Raw genomic sequence first — 12,102 nt, forward strand, 5'->3', positions numbered from 1 at the left:
CTGTGAGCAAGGATCTCTGTGCAGTTCATTTAATACAGAGCCTGGGTCTGAGAGTCCTGACTCCTTCTCTCAAACTGTGTCCAGGCTTTTTTCTCAGCCAAATATAGTCTGTCAGCCCCTTCCTGGCTCCAGGGCTCTAGGCTGGGATTTGGTTTTGGGAATAAGGACCTGCAACTGGCTGGACAGCCTTCCCCTTCATGAAAGTTTCTCCCGGGCTCCGCTCCCTGTTCCCTGCTCCCTGGTACCGGGAGTGGGTAGCCTTTGCATCTCCGCTCCTCCTACCAGACTTCATGTGGGTTCTTTGGTGGTCCTTGGTTGTTGAATCCTCCTAGTTCAGTCCAAAATTTAGCTTTCACGATGAGTGTTTTCAGATTTAAGTTGTAATCCACCTTGGTTCTGGGAAGTGGGAGTCAGTGCGTCTGCCTACTCCAGGGCCATCTTTGACCCCCCCCCCAATAATTACAAAATTATTGTAATTTTCTATTATTTCAACCAAGAATTATTTATCCCTAATTTGTCTTCAAAATATTTTAAACTCTTTATAGACTAAATAAACAATGTATTGTTCACTAAAAGGTAAGTAGCAGTAAAGTGGTAAAATACACATTTTGATTTTTGGAATAATGTATGAAATCTATGGCAATAAATATTTCCTGATAATATGATATATAGGACTTCAAAGGTGTTTTTAAAAGTTGTTTTCTTAAAATGTAATAAAGGTAAATAGTAAAATAAAATGTATAGAAAGTATAAAAATAATGCTGCATATATCATTTCTCCAAAGATTTATTGCTGAGTAATCAATTCTGTCCTAAATACACTATTTCTTAACATAAAACTATATGTACAATAGTTAAAAATATTTTTTAAATGGTACCAGCACACACAGAACCTAGCAATTTGAAAAATAAGGAAGGTAGGTGTTTGCGTTCCTCAAAGAGTCTGGATGTAAAAACCGATAAAGCAAAAAGAAATTATTAACTTTGTGATTAATGAACTTACCTTTCCATAAGTCACCAGCTTTTTCAAAAGATTACACGTCTTCCATTGATTGGTTAATTTATGTTTCTTAGGTCAACACAGGACTAGGGGTTAGCCTACTGGAGCTATTTATTTTGTGCACTTATTCTGCCTAGTCACCTATAACTGATAGCTCAGCATAGATACTGTATCTCGAGACATATTATATCCAGAATTGACTCTACATTTATTTTCTTGCCTGAGAAACCAAGGTGAAAGGTAGATATATTTAAACTTGATTGAACAGTGAACTTCAGTTCTTTCTAGCTACACAGGAAAACAAGTCTGTAGAGTTGACCACTTACTAAAAATCTACTCAGAAGTTAACCACTATCATCAAAATGTTTTGTGCAAATTATGTAAGTATACTATTTCTGTAAAACTTTCTAGTCTTTGAATATTAAAAGTTACTTTAAAAATTTCATTTGTGGTACCTGACATTTTCAACAGTAGTGTTGATGTTTTAATTTATTTTATTAAAATTTTAATTAGTAGGTGTTCAATATAACTATTAAACTAAGTTAATATTACTAAATTTCAAATCCATGCTAATTATGAAGTAATGTATCATTCCATAGAGGCAATTTAGTTACCCTACATTCATAACTCTAAGTTCTGATAAGATTTCTTGTCTCTATATTTATTTCTCTCTAACAGATACTAAAGTTTTATTGTTAATTTTTATTTAAAATCTATAATCTCCTTAGAAAATACATTTTATTTTAAAATAATCATCTGTTGAATTTAAGCAATCTATTGCTCAGGTTAGTCATTTCATTTATTTTCTTTGTCTAAATCATTTTGATCTGATGACTCTAACAGCCCACAAACTTTTGAACAGCCAATATGGACACTGAGTTATCTAAATATATATTGTTTACAAAGAGGGTATTTCATTCACATTATCTTGGAATTATATATAAGTGTGTGTCATATGTTGATAATTTTTCAAGAAATCTATATTATGAAAAATGCTTTCAGAGAGCTTTCTATTTTATGCAAAAATTACATCATAATTATTTGATTAAACTTTGGCAAAAAATAATGTTATTTACTTATTTATAAAGTATTAATTACTAGAAATTTAAATTTACTTTTTTTTCAAATTAAATATTAGATGAGGACTTAAATATGGCTGCTTTCCCTCATTGTTGTTAACTTAAGAATCTTAATTCACCCTGAGATTTCAAGATTTTATTGGCAGTTGAAATACACCATTATTGTTTTATTAATTGTGAGGCAATTACATTCCCTACAGAGAAATAAAATTCATTAGGTAATTTAGGAAGTATAGTAAATTATTTAATTTGTAAAAAGTTATATAGTTTTCTCTCTTACTATTCATTTAAATACAATTATTCGGAAATAATATATTCTGTGTGTTGTATATATCTTATATTAAGATTTGTGTACTGACTTAGCAAAAGAAACATGTAGAGAATATTTAAATTATATTGCAGGAACTATTAGAAGTTACAATAACAAGGTTTAAAAGAAATGTAATGATTTGCTATGTTTCTGGAACAGATAAAGAATATGGGAGATTAAAGAGTTGCTTTTGAACATATCTAAATTTATTTTAAGTGTTTTGGTCATCTATATCAGAGATAAATGTTGAATTTTTGTTGATAAATGGAGTAAGTTTTGATGATAAAATGGTTTATATAATCAGTGTCATTATATTTTAAAACAATTATTTATTATCTTAAAACATATGACCTAAGTGGTTAGAATTTGGTAGTAAAGAGACCAATATTTATTTGAGGTCCAGTTCATCTGTTTAATCTCCATTTTGGGTCTGGTGTCCTCAAGCAAAGGACTTGCTCATCCATAGGCAAGAAAGCCAAAAGTTCTCATATTATAATGAAGATAATAATTGATGGGATTGCTTGTTAAAAATAGAGTCCTGGGCACTCTATTGAGAAGTTCTGATTCAATACATAGAGATCTGAATTTATACACTTGATATAAATGCATGGCTATTTTTGGGAAACACCAATGTGATTCACTAGTTTCAGTTACAAAACTAAAATAGAAAATTTAAATATAAGTCAAGCAAGAATCATAAAAAAATAATTATATTTTTACAAGAAATAAGCATATATAATGCTTTAAAATTATTTTCTAGGATTATGGAGTTAGCCCTCAATGATCAAGGTAGTTTAAGTGGTTTAGTTACATTAAGAGGGTACATTTACCTTTGATCCATAAGTGTATTTTACTTAAGTGCTTGACTGTAAGACTGTCTATTGAAAGCGAGATTTAATTAAATGATTATGACAAGCCTGGAATTCTTTCAATTTATTAATTAGTCAGATATAAATCACCTTTACCGAGATAGTATCCCTCTTTGAGGAAATTGCACTGTGGAGTGCTAAAAAACAAATAAACTCAAGCCAGGATCCAGACCCAGGCACCCCTCTGTGATTGTAACTCAAGCTAAAATATACTGCCTCTTTTGAATATATGCCCTGATTCTTCTAATGAAATTGTTGACTATTTTTGTCCCGTTAGTTATCAACTGATCTCCCCTTTTTTGTATGGCAGCATTTTATTTACTATAGATTCATTTATTTGATTAGACCCTTTCTTTTTTCTTCTAAGTAAACTTTAATCTTATTCCTTTTCCTACCATACTTATAAACTGATAGGAAAATGTTAATCATAGTAATAAGCAATATAACATACTTAATACATCATATTCCACACTTAATGATATGTTATATAATGTTAAACATATATAACAGTAGAGAAAGAATTATTAAAATTTTCTGCCTCTCTACATCAGGAAATTTGCTTGCCTTGTCCAATTTAATAGTCAAAGCAGATCTTTTTATAAGAATACCACTTAGCATGGAAAAGTTTTGAAATTTTTCTTAGAGGCACCAGGTTGTCTGATCAGTGGTTTTACATATATTATTTTTAGTCTTGGCAACCTTCAAGGAAAGTATTAGCATCCCCATTTTCCATATGAATATACTAAGGCTTAGAGTAGTTAACACCGTTCCCAAAAGTGAAAAGCCAGGCAGTGGTGAAATAGGATCCTGCCTAATTCCATTTCTAACACAAAAATAAAAGATATAAAAAGTGTCTAAACATGGTTATCCTGACTTCATATTATGAAGCAAGGAATAGATATTTTGTGAACTCAATTAAGAAATATAAAATTAGCAGTGGTATCTTTACAAAGATGTTGTTACTTAATAAATTTGGCCCCCAGAATGACTCAGAAGTAACAAAGTCAGACAATTTGGGCCATGTCTAGTGTCGGCAGTAAGACATCTGCATTCTAATCAAACTAGTATAGAATAAATGCATTGGTGCTTAGCAGTGAATTCCATTTAATGAAGGAAGAGCACTCAGAAAGTCAGAAAGAAAGTCAGGGCCTTCTGTCCAAGAGATTGCAGGTTGAGAAGACCTCCCATGGGAGCAGGGGCTGTTGATTAGGTAAGATTATTTTTAAAGCAGGATTTTCTTATTGCAAGGTATTCCTTGGAGAAACACTTCTATCCAAGATATCTGACTCTGACTGTTTATCTGCAGTATGACTTACTGAACAAATATTAATAAAAGGTTACTCATACTTTAGATTGCTTTTTACTATCATAAGGCTACATTGTCTGAACTTTACACACTTTGATTCAACAAAAGTTATGATTCATGCTGGTTATGGCTTCAACTTTCACTGAAGCCTCTCTTTAATATATTTTGAACTAGAAAAATTAAAAACTGGATTTTTCTCTGATTCCTCTCTTTCCTTCATAATTTACAGATAATCCATGAACAAAACTTTTTGGCTCACTTTCACAATATAATCATTATCTGACCACCTCTCACCATTTCCACTTCAACTACCCTAGTCCAAGCTACCATCATCATCACTTGCCAAATTTATGCAATAGCCTCCAACTTGGTCTCCCTTCTTCCATTTTTGTTCCACTTCTATGTACTAGGGAGAAAACAGTGCATATGGTTGTCAAAAACTGCATTCAATTGATGTATAGAATCTGTTATCGTTTTGGAATTAAACAAAGTCATGGACTAGAAGATAGAAACATTAAAGGAGATTGTGAGAAACCTTTTGTTCCTCATTTACAGATTACAGACTCTCTGAGTATTTATCATAATAGCAAGTATGATAATACAGCTGAAATCTGTAGCATTGCTTCCATTTTACAGAGTGCTTATAGTATCAGATTAAAGGGCTTGTGGAAGGTGACACACCTCTTTCACATACCTCTCTAGATATGTTGTCTTCTCTTAAATGCTAGGCATTTTCAGATGATTATAAAATTATCTAGAAAGTTATTTTGACAGTATACTTCTACTTGTAACATTAATACAAGACACTCGTTTAAATAAGCATTTGATTAATCTAGGATCCTCTTCAAATTAAATAAAATTGGAAGTTATAAAACCCAAGTAACAAAAAAAATTATGGTTAATCATATTTCAGTTCTGTTTTTTCTAATTAATTAACCCATTTAACCAAACAGTACAGAGAACAGTTATCAGATCATCACAAATCACTTATTTTAAAAACTATATATATTTTTTTCTTAAATCACAAGATTAAAGTCTAAACAAATTATGTTTGAGCAATAAAACTCACAGTTATTTTAATGAACCACATATTTCTGGGATTAGGTGGAGTGGAGAAAAGAGAAAGACAACATTTAGAAGGCATTACTTCCTGATGTTCTTTGTGCAGTACCACCTCCTAGACCACCACTCTGCCCTCTCTCTAATGCAGATTTCTTCTATTATCAGAAACCACTGCAATTGGGAGGACTCAGCCAGATTCCTCAAAAAGGAAAGAATTACAGGAGTTTCTAAAAGTATTTGAGTTCTTAGTGTCAATCTCCCTGCCTCAGCTTCTTTTGAATTGTCTCCAAGGAGTCATAAAACTGCATAGCTTGTGGGCCTGCCTTTCTCAGGCGAAGCCTAGAAAAGACTATTTCTTAAGACTCATTATTGTTTTCTTTGTTTTTTGCCAGCATCACCTCTTATCAACCACACACAGTTATGTGGATATTCTTTCTCAACTACACTTTTATTTACATCCTTCAGACATTCTGGTAATTATACTGGAAGGAATCAGAAAAAAAATAGGTTAATAAACCATGACAAGTATAATGTACAAAACATAAAAATAATATAGGCTATTTGTACAGAAGATATCTTTTTTTGTACTCCTATTATGGATAAAGTAGAATCAACTGCACTCACAGCCTACTATGGATTGGCTTTTCATCTTTATTTTGTGGCAATTTGTAACAAAGTGACACAATATCTCAATTTATTTTACCATCTTATCTCTTAATTGCAATATTTATTTTTAAATAAGCCACAACTAAAAACACTGTAAAAATACTTTTTCAAGTTATGAAAAAAGTACTTTAACCCCAGCAGACACATTGTTCTAAGTAATGTATATCAGTAATGGTTTTAAAAATATAAGAATCATATTGTATTTTATAGTTGAATGATTCTTGTATTATTGCATCACTATAATAATAATCTTCTTGAATTATTGTTCAATTCTTTAGAAATAATAGATATATGTACGCCTTTAGCTTTCATTTAACTGCCAGATTCAAAATGTCATTGTTCAATGGTAAATAAGAAAAGAGACAAAGGTGCTAAAAGACAAAGGTGTGGTAACTGGGACACACACACCTTCTTCTGTGTACATTTCATCACCTGTCATACTGACTGCTATGTGTTTAATCAAACATGTAGATTGTATATAAAAAGTAAATATTTGCAGAAAGTATAGTAGTCTCTTAAAAGCAAAAAGAAAAGTTAAAAAATTAAATATAAAGTCAGATTTATGAACCCCTTGATAGGTAAATTATTGGGTTTTTTTTTTCTTTTTTTTTGTATTTTTGTATTTTTCTGAAGCTGGAAACGGGGAGAGACAGTCAGACAGACTCCCGCATGCGCCCGACCGGGATCCACCTGGCACGCCCACCAGGGGCGAAGCTCTGCCCACCAGGGGGCAATGCTCTGCCCCTCTGGGGCATCGCTCTACCACGACCTAGAGCCACTGTAGCGCCTGGGGCAGAGGCCAAGGAGCCATCCCCAGCGCCCAGGCCATCTTTTGCTCCAATGGAGCCTTGGCTGCAGGAAGGGAAGAGAGAGACAAAGAGGAAGGGGGGGGGGGTGGAGAAGCAAATGGGCGCTTCTCCTATGTGCCCTGGTCGGTAATCAAACCCGGGTCCCCCGCACGCCAGGCCGACGTTTTACCACTGAGCCAACCGGCCAGGGTCAAATTATTGGTTTTGATGTGAGACTTCTTTGTACAATTAAAGTCACAACTCTAGCATATGATTTCACTTACATGTGGAATATAATGAACCAAATAAACAAGCAAAATAGAAAAAATAAGTAATAACTAAATCTATATGTTACTTAATGGCCAACAAAAGCTCTTCCAGATGGCACTTTCCTACAGTTCATCTTTTGTTTCAACCCAGATACTGTGAATAATAGGATGGCTGTATGTGAAAATGCCAAGTCATCCTTCAAAGTAGTCAATGATTTCTAATTTCATGACTTAGTGGACTTGGTCTTTTTATTATGTATCTATAATACAGATTCAAAGTAATTTAAATGCTTCATACATGAAAATGGTTTCAGTTATTTACCAGAGGAAAGTAAGAACTCAATAATACTCTGTCTTAGAATTACAGGGTTAAATATCATATAACTTGTCTGCCAATAACAATGAAGAAATAGATGGGTCTCAGCCTTTCTTTCAAATCTCATGCTTCATTTCCTCTCCTAAAAGATACTGGAGTTCAGCTTTATAATCTAGGTTTATTTCTTTTCATTCTCTTAAGCCTTTATGTCTGTACATTTAGAAAATATTCAAAAGAAAATGTGTGCAGTCTAAAATTTGATATAGTAACTAATTTTAGAATAGATGTAGTAAACTTTGTGTTGTGGTAAATAGTGATTGTATTTTTCCCTGCCCCAGCCCAGGAATTAACCACTTCCTCAAGGATATCTTATTTCCTTAATTAAGGAATAATATTTAAAAGTCAATCTCTGGATGCTAGGTGTGCTCATTATTATAGGAAAATAACTGCTTATATGTTCTTTCAGAAGACAAAACAAAAAAATATGTATATATATTAACCCATATATCTACACACATCTACTCTATAATTCTGTTTATATCAGGGGTCCCCAAACTAAGGCCCGTGGGCCACATGTGGCCCCCCGAGGCCATTTATCTGGCCCCCGCCGTACTTCCAGAAGGGGCACCTCTTTCATTGGTGGTCAGTGAGAGGAGCATAGTTCCCATTGAAATACTGTTCAGTTTGTTGATTTAAATTTACTTGTTCTTTATTTTAAATATTATATTTGTTCCCTTTTTTTTTTTTTTTTTTTTTACTTTAAAATAAGATATGTGCAGTGTGCATAGGGATTTGTTCATAGGTTTTTTTATAGTCCGGCCCTCCAATGGTCTGAGGGACAGTGAACTGGCCCCCTGTGTAAAAAGTTTGGGGACCCCTGGTTTATATGTATGTATGTACATTTGTATGTATGTATGTATCTGTCTATCTATCTATCCATCCATTTACCTATCATCTACTATTTTCCGTTCTCCCTCATCTATCTTCATATTGACACTTTAAATCTAATCACCTACCAATATTTTAGCCTTCTGATTATTTATAACTTGTCACACAGTAAAAACCAAGACTATCAAAGTCTAAAATATATGTTCTTATTTGTTCAATTCTAGCATACATGTAGGTTAAAACCTGCAAAATCGTAGCCTTGTGAGAAACAATTTGCCAACAAGAAAACATTATTTAGGTTCTCTTCATCTTTTAGCTTTACAGTATTTAGTCAGACACTATTTTCCAAAATTACTTAAGGCATATTCCTTCTCCCAACCCACTTCATTATGGTTCCGAGATTCAGTTGTAATTTAGACAAATTGGTTTGCTACAATCTCTATTCACTGTTGGGTTCTCCCCACATTATAGCTGATTTTGTTCATTTAAAATTATAAGTAGTAAAATATGCTCTTTATGGTATACAGTTGTATGAGTTTTGATTGTTTTATCTAATAACTCATTTCCTTATAGAAGACTACCATCATCTAAAAATTCTACCATACTTACCATTTATAGCCAATCATGATCCCAACACTCACACCCTGGCAAATATTGATATATTTTTCATCCCTATTATTACACCTTTTCCAGATTGTCATATAAATGAATTCACAGTTGATTAAACCTTTTGAATATGGCTCCTTTCACTAGTAGAATGCATGAAATATTTATCCGAGTTTTGAATGAATCAATAGTTCTGTCTTTTTATTGCTGAGTAAGTAGTAAGTAAGTCTTTTATATGAACACACCACAGTTTGTTTATCCATTCACTTTAAAGGACATCTGAGTTGTTTCTAACTTTTAGCAAATACAAATAAGTTTCTGTGTACACTCAAGTTGAGGTTTTTGAGTAAAGATAAATTTCCATTTTTTTTTAGATAAATATCTAGGATTGAGATTGCTAGTAGAAGTCTGTTTAACTTTGTAGGTCACTGCTGTCTGTGTTTTCAAAGTGGCTGCACGATTGTGCATTCCTACCAAACAACGTATTGTGATAGTATTTCATTAAAATTTTACTTTGCATTTCTTTATATGAAATGATAGTTTTTCATATGTTTATTTACCATACCTTAATTGAGAATGTGTCTGTATAAAATACTTAACTATTTTTTTTTTTTGTATTTTTCTGAAGCTGGAAACGGGGAGAGACAGTCAGACAGACTCCCGCATGCGCCCGACCGGGATCCAACCGGCACGCCCACCAAGGGCGACACTCTGCCCACCAGGGGGCAATGCTCTGCCCCTCCGGGGTGTCGCTCTGCCACGACTAGAGCCACTGTAGCGCCTGGGGCAGAGGCCAAGGAGCCATCCCCAGCGCCCGGGCCATCTTTGCTCCAATGGAGCCTTGGCTGCAGGAGGGGAAGAGAGAGACAGAGAGGAAGGAGGGGGGGGGGGGTGGAGAAGCAAATGGGCGCTTCTCCTATGTGCCCTGGCCGGGAATCGAACCCAGGTCCCCCGCATGCCAGGCCAATGATCCATCGCTGAACCAACCGGCCAGGGCCTTAACTATTTTTTAAATCAGGTGTTTTTGTTTATTTTTTATTGTCCTTTATATAATTTGCATAAAAGGTCTTCAAGAAATATGACTTACAAATTTTTTCTCTAATTCAATGACAACTCTTTTTATTCTCTGAATGGTGTTTTTCACAGAGCAAGTAGTCAGTTTTGACAAAGTCCAATTTATTATTCTTTATAGATCATACTTTTTGCTGCCATCAAAAAAAATCTTTGACTAAATCAAAGTCATGCAGATTTTCTCCTATACAATATTTTCTTCCAGATATCTATACACTTATATTTTATATAGATCTTTGATCAACTTGGTATTAATTTTTATATGTTATAGCTCAAGTTTAATTTTTTCATATGAATATACAGTTTTTATAGCATTATTTCTTGGTAAAGCAATTTTCTCTAATAAATTGCTTTTACTACTTTGACAAATTTATTTGTCTGTATTTATATAGATTTATTACTAGATTCTCTTTATATTTCATAAATCTTTTTTCTGGAATGTTAGCCAATTTCTCACTCTTGTTATTTTAGTGACTTCATAATAATTTTTATATGAATTAGCATTGTTACTCCAATTTTGTTTTACTTTTTCAAATTTGTTCCAGCATTCTAAGTCCTTCTCAGTTCCACAGATACTTAACAATCAAATTCTCCAAAGCTACACAAAATGCTGCTGTTTTCATGCAATGATAGTGGCATATATCTCCATTTGTTTGAGTCTTCTTTATTGTTAGCATTGTTTTATTTCTTGTGTTCCAATAGATATGCCTTTTATTTATATTTCCTTATTGCCTCATGATTTTCAGTAGGATGTTGAAAAAGTCACAATAAAAGATATCCTTGCTTTGTTCCCAGTATGGGTTGGGCAGCGATAGGGGAAGGAGACAGAATACTATTCACTATTTCACCATTAAGTATATGAATGTATAGTATAAGAATGTATAGTTAAGTATATTTGCAAAGTTTTTGTAGATGTCTTTAAGATTTTAAAACTTGCCTTCTCTTTCAATTTTTCTGGGAGTTTTTTAACATAAATGAATTATATACTTGTCAAGTGTTTTTTATTATTATATTTTGATAGTCATATGAGTTTCCTTTTAAATTTATTAATATTATAAAATAAATTGATTGATTTCTGAATGTCAAATCAGCCTTACTTTCTTTAGATAAACCTCACGTGGTCATATGCATTATTGGTTTTATATATTGCTATATTGGATTTTCTTATATTAGGTTGGGAAATTTTTTATTTTTTTTACAGAGACAGAGAGAGAGTCAGAGAGAGGGATAGATAGGGACAGACAGATGGGAACGGCAAGAGATGAGAAGCATCAATCATTAGTTTTTCATTGAGATACCTGAATTGTTCTTTGATTGCTTTCTCATATGTTCCTTGACTACTGGCCTTCAGCAGACCGAGTAACCCTTTGCTCAAGCCAGCAACCCTGGGTTCAAGCTGGTGAGCTTTGCTCAAACCAGATGAGCCTGCCCTCAAGCTTGGGACCTCAGGGTCTCGAACCTGGGTCTTCCGCATCCCAGTCCCATGCTCTATCCACTGTGCCACCGCCTGGTCAGGCTAGGTTGGGAAATTTTATATCCATGTTCTTAAGGATTACTATTTTGTAAATTTATATGTCAATATTGTTTTGCCATTAAAGTGATTTTGGCTCCATAAAATAAGTTAGAAAGTGTTATTTTCTATTTTCAATAAGACAGTCTGTAAAATCAGTTATTATTTGTTCCTTAAATGTTTGATAGAAATTCCCAGTAAAACTATGTAACTGAAGTTCTCTTTGTTGACATACTTCTAACTATAAATTGAATTTTCATAATAAATATCTGACTATTCATGTTATTTGATTTTGGAATGAGTTTTGATAGTTTTTGTCTGTCAAGAAATTTAAATTGTCATATTCATGGGCATTAAATTGTT

The 12,102-nt window shown here is 33.2% G+C and overlaps 1 protein-coding gene across 1 annotated transcript in view; it reads left to right on the top strand.

The window, feature by feature from the left end:
* The first annotated feature begins 1,154 nt into the window (after positions 1–1,154).
* The window catches only part of ANXA10 (annexin A10), a 76,042-nt gene continuing 65,094 nt past the window's right edge, over positions 1,155–12,102 (top strand). The window contains exon 1 of the mRNA XM_066387862.1: positions 1,155–1,379. Within this exon, the coding sequence (XP_066243959.1) occupies positions 1,362–1,379 (18 nt within the window). The 5' untranslated portion in view covers positions 1,155–1,361. The remainder of the gene's footprint in view (positions 1,380–12,102) is intronic.

The sequence above is a fragment of the Saccopteryx leptura genome, chromosome 1 (assembly GCF_036850995.1).
Source record: "Saccopteryx leptura isolate mSacLep1 chromosome 1, mSacLep1_pri_phased_curated, whole genome shotgun sequence".
Taxonomy (NCBI): Eukaryota; Metazoa; Chordata; class Mammalia; order Chiroptera; family Emballonuridae; genus Saccopteryx; species Saccopteryx leptura.